The sequence below is a fragment of the Saccoglossus kowalevskii genome, chromosome 16, assembly GCF_978046115.1.
Source record: "Saccoglossus kowalevskii chromosome 16, keSacKowa6.1, whole genome shotgun sequence".
NCBI lineage: Eukaryota > Metazoa > Hemichordata > Enteropneusta > Harrimaniidae > Saccoglossus > Saccoglossus kowalevskii.
In genome coordinates this window covers 26,544,386-26,568,646 of record NC_140656.1, presented here as the reverse complement: position 1 = coordinate 26,568,646, position 24,261 = coordinate 26,544,386, and the positions used below count along the sequence as shown (strand labels likewise).

At 35.3% G+C, this 24,261-nt stretch overlaps 2 protein-coding genes across 2 annotated transcripts in view; one reads left to right on the top strand and one right to left on the bottom strand.

Annotated features, from left to right (window-relative positions):
• The first annotated feature begins 347 nt into the window (after positions 1-347).
• On the top strand, positions 348-21,908 carry LOC102803579 (sphingomyelin phosphodiesterase 4-like). The gene is made up of 16 exons (XM_085491287.1): positions 348-383; positions 720-803; positions 1,171-1,386; positions 3,286-3,388; positions 3,761-3,819; positions 4,518-4,681; positions 9,000-9,264; positions 9,874-10,019; positions 11,949-12,039; positions 13,832-13,947; positions 15,012-15,175; positions 16,087-16,289; positions 17,250-17,507; positions 18,039-18,176; positions 18,707-18,835; positions 20,296-21,908. Exons 1-16 carry the CDS (start codon positions 348-350, stop codon positions 20,641-20,643), a joined length of 2,520 nt encoding a protein of 839 aa, XP_085347413.1. The 3' UTR covers positions 20,644-21,908.
• The window catches only part of LOC102809983 (spliceosome associated factor 3, U4/U6 recycling protein-like), a 21,524-nt gene continuing 18,291 nt past the window's right edge, over positions 21,029-24,261 (bottom strand). The window contains exons 18-21 of the mRNA XM_085491285.1: positions 23,755-23,844; positions 23,467-23,550; positions 22,711-22,859; positions 21,029-22,472 (exon numbers count right to left, since the gene is read on the bottom strand). Coding sequence (XP_085347411.1) covers positions 22,295-22,472; positions 22,711-22,859; positions 23,467-23,550; positions 23,755-23,844 — 501 coding nt within the window. The 3' untranslated portion in view covers positions 21,029-22,294. The remainder of the gene's footprint in view (positions 22,473-22,710; positions 22,860-23,466; positions 23,551-23,754; positions 23,845-24,261) is intronic.

The window sequence follows — 24,261 nt, the reverse complement described above, 5'->3', positions numbered from 1 at the left end:
CAATTTTCGCCTGAAAGTAGCTGACGCACAATTTCAGTTCAGGATAGTGTTTTGCAGTACATTGCATCATACGTATCCCGACAACTCCCACTGGGCGACCAATCACAACCGTTTGTTTTGATTGTGCAACCAGGTAGGTCATTTGAGGTCAGGTGATGGTCATGTGATATACCGGCTCACCGTTTCGAACACTGTAGTATGAATAGTGACTATTTTGACTATTGTTTATTAAATCCGATCATTTACTTCAATGAAAAGACTGCAATGTGTTTTAATTAGATGACTGTAAAACAAATCGAAGGTAAAAACAGTTGAGTAAATATACAACAAACTAATTGACAATCAAAATGGCGGCGATTACGGATCGCAATCTGTCAATTTCGGTAAGTTTGGATAATTTTTTAAAACTTAAATTGGAGTATTGCACTTGTTGGCACTTCTGTGGGCGTACGCAATGTCAAGCTAAATCGTGGTTTTCAAATACCTGGTTTTATTCATAGGAAAGCGTTTAAAAATACATCAGACATTTGTAAACAATGTGGACGTCAATAATTTGAATAAACGCCACCATTGACTGAAGTTACCCGGCTTTTACTCCCATCGGATCGGATGCACCGGTATTGTGGATTAGGATCTTACACATTTTGTACAACTGTACCGCTAGACATGTAGCTTTCAAATACTAGTAGTTAACAATACGTGTGTCCTGTTTGTTTCAGTCTCGGTTCCAGTTAGCACTGAGTAAAGCACTGAAGCAAAGATGTGAGGAGTTTACGATCATTATAAACGAATCCAGTACAAGGGTACAGTATTTCAGTTTTGCTGTTATTATATGCAATTAAAACACAGTAACGGCCTTTTTTTTGAAATTCTTGTGTCAGAAAATCTGGCCTAATTTTCTTATTGGGCAAAGAAAATGACCACTATGAAATAAATAGAATGTTGCGTTATGTTGTGGGTTATCCAAGTATGTCATTAGATCATCTCAAATTTTCCGATGCGGACAGTGAACCAACATCTGGTGATGTGAATTAAGATCTGTTGTTTATATCATCAGATGATGGACATATTCATATTGTATTCGCCACCTCACAGACGCGGACTGTACTGTGCAAAATCTGACAATATCATTCAGTATTTGACTGAGCACATTTTTGTTTGTTTCTCCAGGACCTACACACAATATTTCCATTGCTTCTTGAGAGCATATTTGGTTTTAATAACTCACCAGGATGGGGTCTGAAGACATTACACAAACAAGCACAAGCCTTGGACTTCTTTTCTCTCAGGATGTTTCTCGCGCCGAATGGTCCATTGATGTCCATGGTGTACAAACTTCAGTCAGATAATTACTTGAGATACGAGTTCTTGGTTTCATGTTTACCAGTAAGTTACTTTATTTCCTTTTTATTTTACCCAATTCCTCAATTTTGCAGAATATCTGTAATGCAGAGGATCATCTTGATGTTATTTCAGTTTAGCCAAGTCTTTGAATGCCTGACAATATTTTGCATATTTTTGCATATTTTTAGTCCCCGTTCGGACGCAGTCCGTGCGTGTGTGCGTCTGTGCGTGCGTCCGAACCTGTATCTTAGAAATGCCTGGACCAATCACAATCAAACTTCACACATACATCATACATATTATTATACATATGCACGTCAATTTGTTTCACGATCTGATTAAAGATGGCCGAATGGCGGCCATTTTTTTGCTAAAAATCATCAAAATCAAGCATTTCCCGGCTGTTTACAGATGGATTTTGTTCAAACCTTGTATATACATTGGACTTTATAGGACCTTGATGAACATCATTTTGTTTTACGATCTGATTCAAGATGGCCGAATGGCGGCCATTTTTGTTCTAAAAAATCATAAAAATCAAGCATTTCTCGGCTGTTTACAGATGGATTTTGTTCAAACTTGATATATACATTAGACATTATGCGACCTTGATGCAAATAATTTTGTTTTTCAGATAACATTCAAAATGGCCGACTGGTGGCCATTTTGTTTTAATGAATGGGCTTCTAGACCCATATTTCCAACTTGTTTTGACTGATTATGTTCAAATTTTAAATATTCATTATACATCATGTCATAGATAGACAGACATATTGGTTTGACGATCCTATTCAAAATGGCCGAATGGTTGTCATTTTTGTGCTAAAAAATCATCAAATATCAAGCATTTCTGGCATTTATGGATGGATTTCGTTCAAACTTGGTACATACATTAGACATTACGGATTCCTGATGCACATCATTTTATTTTTCAGATCAGACTCAAAATGGCTGTCCGGTGGCCATTTTATTTATTTTAATGAATGGGTTTCCAGACCCATATGTCTGACTTGTTTTGACTGATTTTTAATATTCATTATACATCATGTCACAGATATATGGATATATTGGTTTGACGATCCTTTTCAAAGTGGCCTAATGGTGGCTATTTTTGTGCTAAAAAACTTGTTTTATTTTTTAGATCGGATTCTGAATGGCTGACTCGTTGCCATTTTGTTTTAATGAATGGGCTTTTAGAGCCATATCTCTGACATGCTTTGACTGACTATGTTCAAATTTCATATATTCATTATACATATATTCATAATGGCTGATTTTGTTTTAATTAATGCTGTTCCAGAGCAATATCTCTCAATACTCGTTTGACGATCAGATACAAATGTCAATCATTTAAATGTTAAACAATCATCCTATTCCTGACATGTTTATATTCCAGCTATATTACCATAAACAAAACTTTATGTCTTAAATTTGATAACTAACGGGGACTGTGCCATGCATGGCTTGTCTTTGTTAATTTTTGACAAAATGGATATAATTTTTAAATGGAAACTAATCTTATTCATAGTTTTGATTCTATATATGGAAAATATTATGCAGGTTTATTTTGTTGACTTAAGTTGAAAAGCACAGTAAACAACTTTAATTCTGCAACAAACTAAATTTTGCTATTCAGTGGAAATCATAGTTTTGAAATTTCACTGGAGTCGTAGCGACTTTCCAGGTCAAAATTGTTGAAAAACTATGAGTGAGGGTGACGCAAGTTGACTATAGTTTTCAGGGGAGTGAGTTTATGTGATGAATTTAGCTGTTAGTTCAACTTGCAAGTAACCAAAGTAAGGTTATGGCATTCTGCCACACCACAGGTTTAAGTATTGCTCATTATAAAATAGATTTCCATTGATTGTTCCTAGTGCTAGAATAAACATGATATTTGATTCTCAACACACCATCATGCATAACTTATTTATTTGTATACAGGCCCCAAGTCGACATGCGATACAAAGTGGTGTTATCCCTGTGTTGTATAGTAACAAAGTATCATACCAGACACAGGGAAGACCTTCTAACGTTATTTCATTGAGTATCCTTTATACAATAGACGTGTACTGTCTTGTTTACTGTTTGTAACTCTGTAATTATGTATGTATATGTATTGTGGTATTTGAGGGCACCCGGTGTCAAGGTCAGTACTGATAAATATAACTTGTAGTAAGGAGTATTTGAATTTTGAATAATTTTTCTTAATCATTGATGAATCATTATTTGAATCATTACAATGTAGGAGATAATTATTTGATTCACAATTTGCTTTAGTGTTAAATCATTATTTGCATCATAATTGAATCGTTATTATGTGGTATGGAGTGCAACTTTAACATGTCATTTCTTGCAGTTCATTTCTGTATGTTGCACATGTCTTTGTTGTAATGTTTTCCTGAACCCCATAAAACAGATGCTTTTGAATATTTTATGTTTCACTTTGCATATTTCATCGTCTATCCAAAGAATAAGGTGAGTGAGGAAATCGCAGACCTATAAAAAGCATACAGAGCCAATTCCAACCCCTGACAATTAGTGGAGAATTTGGTGTTGGATTAAACCCAGTTTGGTTTTCAGTTCTTGTAGGCAGGGAATACCAATTATGTTTAAAGTCCACATTATATCTGACCAGTTTATTAAAGATGATATCCATCAACCTGTTTAAAATACGATCCTAGTTTGGGCTGTATTTTTTTCTCATTTTTTTTTCTAAATATGTTTTTAATTATTTATTTTTATCATATACTTTCTTTTACTTTATTTTATTTGAATTTTTTATTTATTTTCTGGCAGTTTTTTAAAAGTTTTTAGAATCACAAAAGCCCACAAGGCTTGTGGCAATGGTTAAAGCAATTCAAAGTAAGATTTACATATTACTAATAAAACAAATTTAAAATAATAAAAATATATGGTCAAAATAAAATATATTAAATAAAATTAAATTCATGCTGTGCAATACATCAGATTATAATGAGATTGGATATTCATAGGACTCTGGATTGTAAACAATTTACTGTATGTATAAGAATACCCAATAAAAAGTCGTAAGGATACCTCCCCTCAAATGATGTTCACAGAAGAACACAATATTGATATCAGACATGAGTGTCTAAGAACATATTGCAAGTATAATCTGACAATGCTAATCCTTTATCTATTTTACTATCCAGCACTTAAGTAACTGGTCTAATCCATCTGATTGCCTTTATCCATCTGTGTTAGAAGACTATTTGAACTACTTTCTGCCAGCTGACAACAAGAATGTTTCTTCTCTGGGAAACAACTCCATATCGTCTCCAAGCCATCAATCTCCGCTACACTCGCCTTACAGCAGGTAGGAGTCAGATTTTGTATAGATGGTATCATAGTGCGAATTATTATCGATAATTATATTAAGGATGGGCATGGTTAATGTTAACAATTTGATAGGAATACAAATTCTTGATATTTTGGTGAGCGAAGATTGAATAAAATGAGCAGATACTAGCATTAAGCCCTACTTTGGTGGCCATTCGTAATGGTAATTGGCAAAAATACATACATCTGAGGTGCATGATTAAAAAAATAATTTAGTTACCCCAAAAGTTTTTTCTTCAGGCTTTCAAATACCAGTATGGAATAAAATTACATGAAATTCTGTGTCCAAATTTTTATCTTAACCAGTGTGTATACTGATGGCATTATTTTTGTTATAACACAGCATACACTAACACATTAAAGTATACATACACTGTATTGAGTTGATCAAGTGACCTCAGATGAGGGTGATTTTGACAATGAGGGCAGATGGCTTTAGTTTTATCTACCTGTATCTGTACCATATCTGCCATTCCTGAATCAGATCTTGGTTGTCTATTGATGGATCTTAGTGTATACATTGGATCCTTGATGTGCTTAATTTGTCTTTTTCAGATCACATTAAAAATGGACGGCTGGTGATTATTTTGTTTTAACAAATGCTATTCTAGAGCCATCATCAAAACCTTGTATTTTTGTCATTCTGGAATGGATTAAATTTCATTCAAACTAGGAGTCTTTTTGAACATCAATTTGTTTTTCTGACCAGATTCAAAATGGTCGTCTGGTGGCCATTTTGTTTTAGGGAATTCTATACTAGAGCCATATCTTATAGAATTATACTAATATTTGATTTATTTCTCCCTTAACTCTATGATGTTTTAATCTTTCTAGAATTCCTCAGAATGGGGTCCTGTATCACTATTTTCTGTAAGTTTTTCCCCCCCGATATACGTGATGGCATGTAGTGCAACTGGTGAGGTCATCTGCATGCTGTAGGTGCTGCACTCTCCTGTGCCTGTGCATTGTTTTACTTTCTGTAAATGTGGCATTGCATGATGATATTATGCTGGCATGCCAGATCCAATAATTTTTGTTTTGTGTCTTATTTATTTGCATTCATGTCATGTCATGTACTCTGCTAATTTCCATTTCTCAACTGTAGAGCAAGCTCTTTCTTGGCCCGAAGGTTAGAATGCATCAGTGCCATTTCTCTGATATTGTTAAATCTATACATACTTAAAAAGTACATGTATATAGCAATCCCTGATACAACATCAGTAGCAACTTGTAGTTAGTGCAATACGTGTGTAGTTTTGTATTTAATTCCCTATAAATCCCTATGTCTTCATATACTGTAATCAATCCATTATCACAATTCACTCCAAATATATTAGACAGTGCTCAATTATGTAAATACATCTGATATGTTATGGTGGTTGTTATATGAACATCTTATGTACAAATGGTGCTCTTGGTTGATAATACTAAATGGGTGTTCATTTTGTTTCTTTTCTAAATGTCAGCTGATTTTGATTTGTCTGTGGTGATTATTAAGAATGGTACAGTACTTTATTTGTATGTAGGGGTTTAATTTTGATCTGTGGTCAGATAATTTATTCCTTGCATACTAGTTTATTGATACTTTGTGAACCATTGTTCAGTTTTACAGGTAACCTTGTGGGTGCTATTCGCTCACATTCGATCAGGTTCAAACTGCATGCATTGAATAGTAGAGTTACAATAAAGGAAGCGTAATGTACAATTAAACAATACACTGTTTATTATGGAAATGTTACAACAAAGAAATTACAATAGTGGCGTTCACGTTAGAGATCTCGGCACGTGCTGAGACTCGGGACCGAGTCGACGAGTGCCGAAAATTGTGTGTGAACGGTCGGGACCGAGTCGGCACGTGCCGAAAAGAACTCGATCTCGGTCCCGATGGATGCTTGGGACCGAAACTCGGCACGTGCCGAGATTTGCTGCCTGAACGCTCGGCACGAGCCGAAATCACGCCCCCGGTGGTAAATTTAAGAAAAACATAAGTTGATTGATACTAGCATGAAATTACGATGACAGGAAATTCGGATATACTAGTAGATGGTCGGATGCTGTAGTAATGAATGCAAATCGTCATCAGCGACGCATATTTATGTGCTGCTACAACCTCTATTTTCTTGCACATTTTACATTGACGTGAAAAAAATAATTATGTTTCGAATCTTCTTTGCCGTTCATGTGCACGATGGCTCGTAATAAACACCATTGCAACAAATGGATATAATTTCACTATAACAATTATTATTATCATCATATGCGTATCGTTTGGGCCAACAGATCGACGAATGAGAGCGTGATTTCGGCACCAGCCCAGTCGGCCCTAAGTGGGTCCTGAATAACGTGAACACAACTGCTGTAATCCCTCTGCAAACACAACTGATTAAAAATTTCGGCATGTGCCGAGATCCCGTAACGTGAACGTAGTTAATGTAATAAGAAAGCGATAAAATGCCCTTTTTATAGGGTTGAGCAGAATTCACACCTATGGATTAAAATTGTAGGGAGACACAGTGATTGGATTTCAATATTGGCACATCAGCTTAAAATCGACCTTGCAACTGATTCCTATTGCGTTCATGCTGTCTGTTGATTATTATTAAAATGGCTTATGTAAACCGAATCTGTGTTTCTTTACAATAGAGATACATGCATTACGGTATAGTTTCAGGCATGTAACAACTTTCAATTGTTGTATCTCAGTTAATATAGCATGTAATTGAACAAAATAAAGACGAATAGATAAAGCAAAACATGATCTAATAATATAACTAAATTACGAATACGAAAGAATAAAACTGAATAAACAACAACAAATATGAATCAATGAGGAAAAACACAAGTGGATAAGCATCCACAACAAACCTAAAGATGTGTTTGAATAATTGAAATTCAAATAGGGACTATTTTGGATCAAGACACCTCAGGAATTGCCTGCATGCCCTTCTTGAATTTCAAACTCTAGATTATCACAGTAATTTATGTATGTAGGGAAGTTATATTGGAGTATCTTGCAATTGATAGTTCCTCTTTTAAAAAAATATACATGCATCTGATCTGTCTAAACTCAGTGTCTCATTATGTCTGAGCTCGCATGTTTTTGTCTTCATGCAAATGCATGCTGAACAAGATGCATGACAATACTGCTATTAATGTATATACCGGTATTATAGTTATGTCATGATGGGTTTGATTGATTGAGATGATGTCTCTATATGTCATGACAGATCAGATAGGTAAAAATAATGCACTATTGCTCTTGCTAAAATGCAACGTAGGAACGAGTGCCGTAAGCTTAAGTCCAGTCTGCTAAAATAATAGGATACCAGTACTAACATTTATTTGTTCACTTAAAACATGTTGCTCACAAAACCATCAAGACCTGTTTGAAAAATCAGCATTTATCATTAAATCTGTGCAATCCCTGTTACCATCCAGTAGTAAAATTATCTAGATTATAGATCAGTTGTTTAGTATAAGTATAATGTACTGGTAATTTGTAACATTTTTTGTGGGCATTCCTGTTACGGTCAACTGAATCACTCTTGATGGTATTTAACTATATATACATTATGTGATGTTATTACGAGGATACCACAAAGTATGCACAAAGACAGTATAGTGGCCGACTGAAGAGCAGCGTGGTTAATGCGACCTCATACTGTCTGAGTGCATATATTGCCATATCCCCATAATAACCGTATTATTATACATCTTTTTCTTCCAATGATACATCATGGGAATGCCGAAATCCATAAAGTTTAGAACAATGAACTTCTTTGTCCGGTCAAACCCTGGGGGCTTCCATGTGTGTTTTTATTTTTAGAGGATGTTTACATGCATTTCCTAATATGGTAGGATGCAAATACCTAGTGCAATACCGCAAAATTACGGCATGCTGTAACTTATGGTGTTACAGATGTATAATAATATCATTTATATTGGTGCTTAATGAGTGGGAAATCACTCATGATCAGAGATATGCATTGAAAATAACATATTGGCTACTGAAACTATCCCTGGATAGCCAAAATGTCACCAGCGGACGATGTGTTAGGCACCACATAGTGTGCACACATCTTAGATGCTCTTATCAAGGTGTTTTCATTCATGGTTATCTACAGTTAGACTACTCACCTCGGAATTATACAATTCAAAACTGTTCTTTCACTTGATGCATGGCAACAACATATAAACGCTTTAATGTCCGTTGTTGTGTTGTAATACGATCATTTTCTTGGCTTGTCTTCTTGTTATTAGCAAATTAAATCAGTCTGTTTTCATTAAACATCTAGCAGGCAGTCTCCCAGCGTTCACACTCCCCACAGCGGCTACTCACAACGAGCTCATCACTTAACGCATTCGCCAGCCTTTAGTGGTTTGTTACGTGGTTCCTCCAATATACATTCTCGAACACCGGTCAATCAGACCACCATGGCAACGGATGCCACAACACATGAGACTTGGAGATCTGAGACGTTCTCACTGATTCTAGCCGAGTTCTGGTTGAATCAGAATTCGCTCGACACAAGAGATAGAAGTCTCAGTCAACAGGTTACAGTAAGTAGAGAGTGTGTTTTTTCTTTCGCTGATATAAATTTTCAAAACTTGATGATTTAATAGGGTTTGTGAGGACAAAAATTTACTCTTTAGGCAACCAGTGAATTCTTCACTGCTACAAAATTTTGTTTATCACAAAAATTTAAGTGGTTTTCTATATTTTGAATTGTTTACCTGTTAATTTGATAAACATTATTGTTGAGTTGTTGAGTTTCCTATCTAGTATTTGCTTGTAAATATGTTGTTCTGTGCCAAAATTTAACATTAACCCAAAACACCAAAGTCAACAAAATACCCTACATAATATTTTCTGTATATTCACAAAAAAAACGAAGACTTGTTGCCAATGAAAAATTACAATCAAACAACATTTTTTTATCGTGGTACTGTGTTCCTTATATGCAGTTCAACTGATGTTCAGCTGTTGGCCGCGTTAGACAGGTGGCCGCTATATACAGGGTACTTTACATGTACATTTTGTAGGGACTGTTCGGTTGTGACCCCTGTAGGTAGGTGGCCACTATATAGAGGTGGTCGTTAACACAGGTTTGATTGTATCTGAACTTGTTAACCTATTTTGATGAATTTCTAATTTTTTCTATCCAATAGGAGAACTTCATGCCAAGTCAAGATCATGTACGTGTTGTTCGTATGCTAGTAAAACATTTGCATTTCTTTGCGAACTCTTTACGGTCATCGCCAATCAGTTCGCCTTATCAGCAACATATTGAAACACCACTGGAAGATCTGAAAAGGTAGTGTCTGATCATTTTCTATAAATATATATACAGTAGGAAATGAAGGATAGATATATGTATACACGGCATGATTGCCTTGTGAAGAACACAACATACATGTATGCAAGACAGTTTGACATGTATACAACACAGCATGACATGTATGCAACACAGCAAGCATGTATACAACACAGCATGACATGTATGCAACACAGCAAGCATGTATACAACACAGCAAGACATGTATACAACACAGTAAGACATGTATACAACACAGCAAGACATGTATACAACACAGCATGACATGTATGCAACACAGCAAGCATGTATACAACACAGCAAGACATGTATACAACACAGTAAGACATGTATACAACACAGCAAGACATGTATACAACACAGCAAGACATGTATACAACACAGCAAGCATGTATACAACACAGCAAGACATGTATACAACACAGCAAGCATGTATACAACACAGCAAGACATGTATACAACACAGTAAGACATGTATACAACACAGTAAGACATGTATACAACACAGCAAGACATGTATACAACACAGCAAGACATGTATACAACACAGCAAGACATGTATACAACACAGCAAGCATGTATACAACACAGCATGACATGTATGCAACACAGCAAGCATGTATACAACACAGCAAGACATGTATACAACACAGTAAGACATGTATACAACACAGCAAGACATGTATACAACACAGCATGACATGTATACAACACAGCAAGACATGTATACAACACAGCATGACATGTATGCAACACAGCAAGCATGTATACAACACAGCAAGACATGTATACAACACAGCAAGACATGTATACAACACAGCAAGACATGTATACAACACAGCAAGACATGTATACAACACAGCAAGACATGTATACAACACAGCAAGCATGTATACAACACAGCAAGACATGTATACAACACAGCAAGACATGTATACAACACAGCAAGACATGTATACAACACAGCAAAACATGTATGCAAGACAGTTTGACATGTATACAACACAGCAAGGCATGTATACAACACAGCAAGACATGTATACAACACAAGACATGAATGCAACACAACAAGACATGTATACAACACAGCAAGACATGTATACAACACAGCAAGACATGTATGCAACACAGCAAGACATGTATGCAACACAGGAAAACATGTATACAACACAGCAAGCCATGTATATAACACAGCAAGCCATGTATACAACACAACAAGACATATATACAACACAGCAAGACATATATGCATCACAGCAAGACATGTATGCAACACAGCATGACATGTATACAACACAGCAAGACATGTATACAACACAGCAAGACATGTATACAACACAGCAAGACATGTATACAACACAGCAAGACATGTATACAACACAGCAAGACATGTATACAACACAGCAAGACATGTATACAACACAGCAAGACATGTATACAACACAGCATGACATGTATACAACACAGCATGACATGTATACAACACAGCATGACATGTATACAACACAGCAAGACATGTATGCAACACAGCAAGACATGTATGCAACACAGCAAGACATGTATGCAACACAGCAAGACATGTATACAACACAGCAAGACTTGTAAACAACACAAGATTTGTACAGCATAACTCAATTTTACACAACCCAACATGTGTGCAACATAACATGTTTACAAGATAACCCTCCACAACAAAAACCAACTCTACTGTGCTGTTATTTGTGATGGCATTTTTGATAGTGTACCTATAAGTCTATATATGTAAAGATTGTGTGGAATGTGACTGGCTGTTATTCACCGCACCATGTACAACACTATAAATAATATCAGCTCAGTTTAGTTTTGGTTGATTCTTACATTACCTTGGTAGTTGTAATCCATTTTGTTTCTCTCTGTTCCTTAATTCAGAAGTGTAATTCCACATATATTTCAGAAGAAATTATATGCTTTTCTGAGGCATGGCTTTGACAAGTGGCCACTAGATGCATCCTTTAGATTGGTGAGTTCGAGATTGAACTAGGGTGATTTTAACCAGTGAATGTGCTGTTGACTTGTTAAATTTCAAACAATGGAATGCACCAATGTAATTTGAAAATTACGTTGATCATAAAAAGTGTGGATAGCTGCTCGAATTCACCACCGGATACAAGTGACATCAGTATTAGCTGAAGATGAGTGATAATACAGTTCTTGGCGTACCAGCTGTATGAATAAGCTATATCTGGTTGAAATCTTTTTTATCAAATCAACAACAAAACAAGCAGCCTGTCGGCTGAGTTAGCTCCGCTGTTTTCAATGCACATTACAAATAAAGAACAGAAGATATCATTAGAAAATGAACAATATGTATAGTATCAAAGCAATCAGACTTGAGGTTTTCAACAATATTGAAAAATATAACTTTTTACCAAAAATGACAAAAATATTCACCAAAATTAGAGAATTAAAGATATCATTACAAACTGAACAAATCTGAGAGAGCGGTCCACATGTAGTACCTATATATATAATATCAAAGCAATTGGACTTGCGGTTTTTGACAAGAAGTTGAAAATATAATCACTTTTTACCAAAAATGACAAAAATATTCACCAAAATTAGAGAATTGAAGATGTCATTACAAAATTAACAAATCTGAGAGAGGTCCACATGTAGTACCTATATATGTACATGTAGTATCAAAGCAATTGGACCTGCGGTTTTCAACAAGAAGTCGTAAATATCACTTTTTACCAAAAATGACAAAAATATTCACCAAAATTAGATAATTAAAGATATCACCACGAAATGAACAAATCTGAGAGAGGCCCACATGTAGTACCTATATATGTAATATCAAAGCAATCGGACTTGCAGTTTTTAACAAGAAGTCGAAAATATCGCTTTTTACCAAAAATGACAAAAATATTCACCAAAATTAGATAATTAAAGATATCATCACGAAATGAACAAATCTGAGAGAGGTACACATGTAGTACCTATATATGTAATATCAAAGTAATCGGACTTGAGGTTTTTTACAAGAAGTCGAAAATATCACTTTTTACCAAAAATGACAAAAATATTCACCAAAAATAGAGATTTTGACATGAAATGAACAAATCTGAGAAAGAACCATCCAAGGTACTTGCATATCTAATTTGAAAACATTCTGACTTGCGGTTTTGAAGAAGAAGTTGAAATTGTAAAGTTGACGCAGACGCCGCCGACGGACGACGACGGTCAATCAGTAATATGAACAGCTCCGCTGTGTCGACTTTGTCGACAGCGAAGCTAAAAACAGAGATTGTAGTTTTACTTTAACTACACCTACAAATCTGATGATAATTTATGCTAACAGAAATATCTATTCAAAATAAACTTACAGTCGAAATTATTACAAGCTAGTGTCATTGCACCATTCTTGTTTGGCTGCAATAACAATTTCTGTTGCACAACTTGTTATTTTGTATGTCCTGTTTAAACTTGCATAAAATGAAGCCTAACATGAATATCGTGACGTTTATTGAACTATATCAGCTAGTGATATTACATTAATTGTTAAAGCTAATGAATTGCACTATTGATATAAATATTTAGATTATTAAGTATTTAATAATGACCTAGATAGTGAGTGAAGACCACAAAACATATGGTTTGGGGTACTGGCATTTTTGTGTTGTTCTTGTTCCTGATGCCCTATGAATTTATGGTTGGCCCAAGTTTATGAGTCACCATGTGAGAGCAAGCACCAGCAATACTAACAGGTCTTTCAGATCACGAAATGAACGCTACCTATGTGTATTTGCTAGATGTTGGAGAGCTGGCTGAGTTTCATACAACCATGGAGGTACACTGAAGAGCGTAAAACATTAAATGTGTCAGGTGATAACAAAGAAGCTAAAGATAAAGCAGTGTCAGATCAGTGGTGAGAATAATACTTCCATTATTATAGCGGGTGTTGAAATAAACTGATCAGGAAAACCACCAACTTCTTATCAATCAACCTTTCCACAATGCTAGATTCATTTGATTTTTTACTTCAACACTTCTTATTGACAATAATTCAAAAATAGGATTAATGGATTTGGCTTTCAAATAAAGTCAGATTTTTGAGCAAAAGAATTGTGTGAAACTTTGAAAATGATAGAATATCAGAATCATTCTACACAGTATAATATTATTTTATTTCAAATTCAAACACCCCTGTCAAATATAGTGGTACTTTTGATATGCAAATGAGTGTTGCTGAAGACAAACACACACACTGCTGACAATGTTCTTAGGAATATTATATTGTTGCAAGGGAGATTGTTAGGAAGATTTCCAGATCAGTTTCTAGGCAAAATGTTTGAATAACCAAAAATACAAAAAAATGATTACAGAAAACATAATTTGTGACTGTTTCCGGTGAATTAAAGTAAAGAGATAAACCACACCACATCTGATTATACCAAAAATATAACGCAATTCATGACATATATGAGCATACTTCAAGTGATTTAAAATGTCAGCTAGATTTACCTCCACTGTTACTCACGAAGAACCATATTTGTCTTTTTAACCTATTCACCAACAGACTTTCTTGCCTAAATTTGTCTGAACTTTTTTTCTTATATTTTTCAATATTTGTGAGAATGAATCCTAATTTTGATCAGACAAAATTTGAGTCAATTTTGAGTTTTCACTAAAAAATGTGGCTATTTTTGTCCCAATCTTTCAAAGAGAAGGGCAGGCTATAAATGGGACTATTTTTTGAATTTGTGATAAAAAGAGAATTGGTGGTGAAAAGATTAATCACAGCTTGCATAATTAAAAACGCTATCTTGCCCAATCAGAATGACATATTCAGGCAATTAAAATGCTTGTACATGTACAATATAGTATACAATAGCCACATCATTCTAAAATTTTCTGGAATACTGCACTAGGCTAGTTTAAAAAAAAATCATAATTGTCAATCCCGAAATACTGTTTCTTTTTTGTCCACAGGGAAGAGTTTATTATTGATAATTTATTATTTTACACAACTCTATTTATTGATTTCCTACCACGTGCGTTCAGACAAGACTTGAGTGCCTCCAAGAATGCCTACATGTTGTTTAGAGTGTGTAAAGTTTATGGTCAATCTGGCCTATCAGAAATGATAGAAGAAGGTAATGATTGGGAAAAAATGTATAGAAGATGGCTTTGGATTGGATACTTTGCTCAAACATATACCTGACAAGCCTATCAGAGAATGGCTTGTGTATGTTATTTGGCTCATCTGATCTTGAATTGTTTCTTATTATTTATTTTGCTTCTTTATTATACATTCTGTTATCACATCACACTGACCAGTAAAACTAAAATCTCTTGAAAATCTTTAATTTATATGCTTATTTTGTTTATAAATCATGAATCTCATTTTTCCAAATTACAAATTTTGCAACTACAGTAAGATGCTTTTCAAGATCACTATTATATAATAATAATAATAATAATAATAACAATTTATTATACATCTGTTACCGTAATGCCATAAGTTACAGCGTACCATAATTTTGCGGTATTTTACAGGGTATTTTCACCCTACCATATAAGGAAACGCAAATTCCAAATATGGAATGATTTAGCATCCTCTAATAATAAAAACAAACATGGCTGCCACCAGGGTTTGACCAGACTCCGCACAAAGAAGTGCGCTGATTCTGTTCTGAACTTTTTGGATTTCAGCATTCCCATGATTTATCCTTGGAAGGAAATGATGTATAATAATAAGGTTATTACGAGGATACCTCAAAGTATGCACTCAGACAGTACGCCATTGCATTGACCTCCACTGTGTGTCGGTCAATACTCCCGCTGTACTGTCTTTGTGCATACTTATGAGGTATCCTCATAATAACCTCGTAGTATTAATTTACTCAGTTAATACAGCCAGTACATGTACTTTCTACATGTTGTTGACTACCTCGTGTTCGTTACATATTTTATGCAAGTTGTAATCATTCACAAATACAGTTTATCGTCAACTCGAATAAATAGCCAAAAAATAAATACACATTTGTTTCTTCTAACTCAATAGCTGAAGGCCTACTTTATGAACAAACAACTCTTGGGGTTGGTCGACATATTGGCAATCCAATGGGAAGACCCCCTAGTGCGGGAGGAAGTTACCTGTCATCTCCTAGACCCCCTAGTTGTGCAGTATTGCGTTTACAGCTAGCTGAGCTGGAAGGTCAAGGGTTTATGTATAAGCCATTGTTCAGCGAAGAGTTACAGGTTTTGGTAAGTTTTGACTTTTAAACAAATATTGAGGGGGACGGCTACTCATTGTTTTACAGAAAATAAATGGTATACCCAGTTGTCTCCGATTAGCTGTCACAGAGACAAATGCCGCTCTAACGTTGACAATTACATTAACCAGGCAAAGCGCTGTCGTGAGAAGTCCGATTCAGGCCGTCGCTGTAATTCCTTCTATGGTAGCTTCGCAACTTGATGCTCGTTATGCACACCTTCCTTTCTATGCTCTCTACGATGTCAACTCCTCATAAAGCTATTATTTAGCGATCTATATTTTATACCAAGAAGTATTTGCTGTACAACGTATTGATGTTCATGTTGAGTACAAATAAACCAGTTTGAATTATACCTCACGTCTGTTCAACTCAAGAAAACACAACGCAATCGATGTCCGTTTCAATAACAATTCCGCATGATTAGTCAGTTCGTTTTATGTGACGAAAAGAACACCCAACGCCTAGTTTTGCGATATAAACTTATCCACCACATAAACATGATTAATAATTATAGTTATGCATCAAAATATTATTTCCAAACAATTTATAAAGAATGAATGTTAGTTCGTCTGGAATTAAATAAGTTGGGAAGATGGTGACAAAATCGTGCATTGTATTATGTCCTGACAATTTAAAAAGTACATTTCTCTAATTATTAAAATAACTCTGGCAGATCTGCATCAAAATAATAGGTCCCAACATTTTAAATAAAATAAGTCAGAAAAATTGTGCCAAAATCTTGAATAATTATTTTGTTTCTGTGAACTTCTTGTATTTGATTTTTTTCAGCACATTGATATAAACTACATGTAGCTTATGTTCTGAGCAGCAGACAGAACTATGGTTGTCAGTGTGCTAATATACGTTGTTCTAAAACATAATTGATTTACTAATTGGTAATTTCATGAAGGAAAGCTCATAACAGATTAACTATGTTTCTACTCTGCAGATTGAACAGTTACTTGGTAAGATACTACATGCACAGAGCACCTTGAAATTACTGGGTAAACCTGACCAAGGCCAGTCCAATGGCGGTGGTTTACTCTCCTTTTTAGGGTTCAGCAGTTTGATGGATTACAACAGTCACAGTGCCTTCGGTTCTTACACAAATGATATCGGATACGATGATACAAACCACCCAACAGATATCAAGAAAGTAGAGTCGCATCTACAACAATCGCTGACATATCTACGCAATATATTTAAGGTAAGTGCCTGTATTGAATTATTATACATTCATACTTTAGGTTTACATTCACTCAAACATTGTTATAGACACTTGATTTCAATTTGTAACCAAGCCCTGAATGATTTATTTAACACTTTGCAGTCTATTGTTTTAGCAAGAGGTTAATAAGAAGGAAATATAATTTAAAGTACATGTAACAAAAAACTTATGCATTGCATTCCAGTTACAAGCTTTCATTAAGAAGTAACAATTGCTATTCTCCTAATTTATATTCAACATTACTCTATATATTCTGCTGAGTTGAAAAACAAGAATTAAAAGAAAAAAATTATTTAAATTTGTATACACAAGGGTGGGCACTCTATCATTTACAGTAGTGATGTTTAGTTGGAAATATCACTAACTGATGTTTCACATTGAACGTCATCATGCTGAGATCAGATCATGTGATGGTACTGTTTGAGAATATGAGAGTGATATCACACCTCATATACAGTTCTGGTAACTGTTGTTCACTGAGATACATGTACCATTGTATTTTGTATGCAGGTGGAGGCTCCAAAAAGTAGTGACAGTAGTGTATCATGGGGTCCATCATCGTCGTCATCAACAAATCAGTTACAGAATGATCGACCAGATATGCCTGACATGGTGGATGGACATTTATCACCGCTTGGCAGATATCAGGTATGTTGCAATGTATCTCTCCTGTTCATCCAGCATTATAAAACTTCACTTGGATAATCAACTACACTTTTACAGCATGAAATGAGTGCATTGTGTGTGTCTGTCTGTCTGTCTGTGTATGTTTGTCTGTGGTGTCTCTCAAGATCTGAAGAATCATCTAGATTGGTGAAAGTTGGTACATACAATGAAGTTGCATTGGGAATTCATACATATTAATTACCTAATTTGAATAATGGTTACTTGGATAGAGATAATTTTAGTTTGGGATTTTGATTTTCACTTTTTCTGTCTCTATTTGTAGCCTACGTAAATTACAGAGGTATTCTATAGTCAAAATTGGTAATATTTTAATGATTCACTGTATACAACAAATGTGATTTTCGATTTATATGCACTTCTAATTGAGCAAATACAATATTGGAAAATTAAATACCAGTGTAATTTATGCGTTTACATTTATTTTGGAAAGATCAACTACTTACTATACTGCAAACATTCACCAGTGCATTTGTAATTCTTTCCTACAATAGTTAATGAATGGACTGAAGAAATTTGAGATTGTTTATCACGGTGACCCTGATTTACAGCCAATTAGAAGTTTTGAGAATCCAGCTCTTGTTAGATTTCTGTACAGAGTATCATCACATATAAATAAACAGGTTAGTATATTCATATTGTTATCATGACATTATTATGAGAATACCGGGATGTATGCACGAAAGCAGTACTGTGATCGTATCGACAAATATTTGGCAGAGATGGATGCATTCTCTGTACTGCCTGAGTACATACTTTCTGGTATTCTCGTGATAACCTTAATGAGAAATAACAGCCAGAAATAGCAACGCTCCATGTGTTACTTTGTTCAGTGATGGGATTATATTCCTCACTGATGGCACTTCTTCGTCTGAAGTAAACAAGGTAGTGTTCAAATGTGACGTAAATTGAAGCGCTATTTCTGAATAAGGACATTCAAATGTGTCCATAACACTTTCGAACATCAATCGGTAAATTCTATTGTTTTTGGTGTCAAAATATATATTATTATTATATCTTAATTAATGAGGAGATGGGAAATCTATGGCAGCTATTTTTGTGGTCGCCCTCTGTAGATGTAAGATCATGCATCCATTCCTCACTGTCCCACATAACTACTAGGTAATTAAAGCAATTACCAGTGACCTAATGGCTGTGCTGTCCTGGAGGTCGAATTATTGAACATTTCAGGAAAGAGTATTCTGTTATTAAATGTATCTTAAGATCTTTGATTGTTGTCAATACAAAAATAACGTATTCATGAACCTTAAAAATATGCTCGATGTTAATTGCTCATTGTCAAGTGGGCATCATTTATGCAAACTTTTTTTTTCCAAATCATGCTTCCATAAACACTTTAGTTTTTCTGGGAGTGTGTTCATGTCGCTCCCTCAGGGTGCTCCAAGTGATGTAGTTACTCGTAGCAACGAAAAGAAGTAGTGTCACGTGATCACATCGGTTGTTGCTATGTGAGCGAAACTTGTATAAAATTCAGTTTAATCATGCCAAGTTGCAATATATGTTTGAGAAAATTGTCTAAACACGTTTTTTACCTTTTTGCCAAACTTCCCTGACTCTGCAAGCAGGGGTGGTGAAAACTGCCCCAAGTCACCCTAGCTGTGACATCAAATAGCAGTCGAATGAAAACTGGGCAGGCGCTGCGTCATCCCGTGGCAACAATGCAAACGCACTAACTACATGTAGTTTCTCAAAGTCAAAATAAGAATTACTTTGCAACCATTTCATGACATGTTCTTGTTACCTGTTACCTATCCTCCAGATGCCAAGTGGCACATAGGGTCTCCACCAAACGTCTCCATTCTGTCCTATCAGCTGCTGCAACTATGGCTTCCGCCCATGACTTCCATCCAGCCTTGTTTCTTTCCTTCTCTACAGTGCGTCGCCAAGTTGTTTTGGGTCTACCCCGTTTCCTTTTCCCTTCTGGTGCCCATGTCATGTTCTTGTTAAATAATAATAAATTTGTCCACTTTGCCCATCCTTCTATTTTTTAAAAGCATGATAAAATACTTACCTGTACTAGCAAGTTAGACATTACTCATAATTTATTATCTTATTTTATTAGTTTGGAGATAAGATTGAAGAAATGTGTCAAAGGAGCGATCTAGTCGGACAACTATCAAAGGAATTCTTCAGTCCGCCTGCAGTGTCACCATGGCAACCAACTCACTCTACCCAAAAGTGCAGTCCAAAGTCAGAGCAAGAAGCCCTAGCTATGAAGCCACGCTTGAGTTTGAGATTTATGGCCAGTTATCAGAATATTGGCTATGTCCTGGCCTTCTTTATGATGTGCTATGTATACAATATCAGTTTTGTCATGGGCATATTTTTGTTATTAATCTTTGCACTGTTTTACGAACTTCTCAAAGTCACGTTTTTGTCTCCCGCCTCATCAAAGCAGAAACGACACTGATGTCAAGTTGTTGCTGCAATCATCTACGCTAGGAGAAGGATTTGGAATTTTGCAATGTTGAATCTAGATAATGATCAAGCAAATCATCGTCATTGGTTCATAAGATGATGCGACATAGTCTCAGGTCAAGACAATATATGTGTTTGACAATCTTGGGAAAGAGGATACCATGGGATGATTTGATATAATTCTGAATGCGTGTACTTGCCGAGAACCTAAAGCAATTCCCAATTGCTCAGTTATTAAAGACTTAAGAAAATACAGACATTGCATCTTGACTTGAAGTTGCAGTCTTAGTCGAAATATAATGTGCATACTGAAAAAGACATTTGAGTTAAATGGGAAAATAAGTATGGTACTTTACAGTAATAAATTTGACTAGTCATTGAGTAAAACATGGTCATGCAAGGACCATGAGCAACATTTATTTATCTTAAATAAGAAAATGACCCTTGTGGTACACAGCATTATGTAGATGATTTAGTTTCAAACCAACCACAATGTGTTAACCTTTTCACCAACTAGTCCTGTTTATGGTCTGCACTTTTCGTCACAGATTGGAACAAAAATAGCAAAATTTTTGTAGTAAAAACTGAAAGTAGGCTTCAAAATTAAGGTTTATTTCCAGAATATATCGGTAAGAAAAAAGTGCAGACAAATTTGGGCAAGGCGTCTGGTGGTGAAAAGAGGTTTAATATGTAAATCATTTCACACACAAGATTCTGTTTTGTATTGAACATTTGTAATATAAATGTATAGTCAAACATCAGTACAGGCAAGCATTAAGTTTTACCAGAGGTACATTACTTGGGGTTTGCAACTCGCATAGTACTGTATGGTGACATCATGTCAAGATCCCATTCAAGTCTCATCTCGTAGATAGCGAGACTGAGGCTACGACCTTCTGACATGACGCATATCAATGTTCAAGGTTTGTAATGAAAAAAATAAACTTTTCTTGTCACTATCATAGTGAAAAATGTAATACATCGAAAATGTACAGAAAATATAGTTCTCGTAATCCGTCATATCGTGGGCAGCTATTTTGATCCACCTGGACATCCCAGTATCCTAGTTACCTCAGGCATGCGCATTCGCATTTTTTCTGAGTTGGAACGTTTATGCGAGAGCGAGATTGTGACGGGATCTTGTTATCATGTCACCGTAGTTACAAACCCCAAGTAATGTACCTCTGGTTTTTCACATTTACGAACAGTTTTTAACAGTCTGTATATGATTGAATTAAAACACCCAACCACGTAAAACTTTGGTTCTTGAGTCAAGCACAGCAGAGCAGGCTACACAATGTATATCACATGCAATTTAATTGCAAGGCAATTTAAAAAATAAAATCACTGGTTGGTCACACAGCAGTCCAAAATATACATTTTGTTATCAATCTGGATTTAAATTTAGAAGAAATAACTGAATAAAAGCTGACAATCAGTATGAAAAGCGAATTCTGTTTGGCCTTCATTGGCTGTTGAAAAAAAATGTCATTGCCTGCCCCCACCATGCCAATTGAATATTATTCAATTGTGGAACTTCAAAATATAACGCACTTCGGTACCTGTTTTGCCTGTAAATCTGTCAAAAATGGTTTACATTAAATGAATGATTTTACTAGGTGTGCAGAATCCTGAAGAATATGTTACAGACTAAATAATTTAGCAAAGTCGGCATTGCTCATCTTTGGCTCTTTACTACTGCCGCCAGTATCCATCTTGTCCCCGCTGCCAACATCGGCTGCTGTCGATTGTTGTTTTTTGATCGCCCTTGGCATAAATGCAAGCTGTGTTCGTCCTTTACCACGAGGTCCAAAACCAGAACTGAAAATATGAGGTAAAGAGAATGTAAGACTGATAGTGTTGAGTTATACAAGTTTGTTATTATTGGTAACATTAAAAGTAATAGTTAACAGAAAGCAAACTCGCTTTAATATGCACATACAAATTTACAAGCAGATTGTTAATATCCACTTCGCATATACACTGTATTATATGACCTATATAGACATTAACAAAACAAAAATATTACAGCCTTGTTGCAGTCAAAGTATTGCCTTACCCTCGTTGTCCTCTTTGTAACTCCTCAATATCTTCAACAAGACTTCCTTGTTTTGGTTTCCTAGGTGGTGGGTTGCTAATAGCAACATTGATTCTATGCTCGCCCATTTGAGTGCCATCTGTGGCAAGCACTGCTTTCGCAGCCTCTCCCTGAAATACAAGTGATTTTAATCTGTAAATGAAACCTCTTGACCCACGGATATTTTCTGACACCAATTTTGAGACACGGGAAAAATTATTGAATTTGTTGCAGTGAATATTTTCTCTGAAGTGCCGCAGACATCGAACATGTTTAAAATTCATTTCAACATTTGTTAGTATGTGTTTATATGACCCACATCAAACACAATGAACAGTGAAATGGGAGTCACAGTAACTTTCAACATTTGTTTGTTTGTGTTTATATGACCCACATCAAACACAATGAACAGTGAAATGGGAGTCACAGTAACTTTCAACATTTGTTTGTTTGTGTTTATATGACCCACATCAAACACAATGAACAGTGAAATGGGAGTCACAGTAACTTTCAACATTTGTTAGTATGTGTTTATATGACCCACATCAAACACAATGAACAGTGAAATGGGAGTCACAGTAACTTTCAACAATTGTTATCATCTTTAAAAACATTAAATGGTGAAACTATATTGCTGCAATTAAAGACAACAAAACAAATGTTAATGGCGGAGACACCAACAAGAGGGATGGAAGACAACATACATTTTTGCCTCAAATACCTTCCTATTAATCTCACCTCGTTGACATATTCTACATATGCTAATCCTTTTGGTGCTCCTGATTTGTACGTTACTATTCGAATATCTTTGATATCACCGTGCTGTAGGTATAAAACAAAGTAATATAATTTATTTGGATAAGGGTAGTTACAAAAAAAATACATATTAATATTTGACAAATGTTGCACCACAAATTCGTGAAAAGAATAAAGACGTTCAAGGATTATGAAAGTTTTCATTTTTGTTTAGTTTCACAAGTTAAAGAATGAACTGCTCCCAGTAAAGGCAGCCATATTATACGATACCTTCCCAAAAAGTTCTTCCAGCATCTTTCTATTAACAGACCTAGGGAGTCCTGATATAAATAATTTATTTTTCTCCATATTGGTACTCCACTACACAAAAAAAACATAATTAAATCATGATGTGAGTGTGATTATTAAAAACTGCATTACTGTATCATATTGCTAACAAGTTGAACCAGCTTTGACCACCATTTCCTAGTGATGTAGTACAGCTAAAGAGCTCATGAAGTGTAGGTTTGATGACTTGTTTTTACCCCTCACATAGTATCCCTTTCTCCCCCGTCACTGCATCCACTGTCCCAAATACCATAGTTACATATATCACTGGAAGAGTAGACTTGATGATGGGGGAGATAAGAATGCTACAGCTGAAGAGCCCACAAAGTGTAGATGATTCATATTACATGCTTATGTGGGCATATTTTATTTACAATCACAGCACTAAAATGCAATACAGCTGCTTCAACATGCATTTTGTATAAAAGACCCCTTGTTGATTTCTAGATG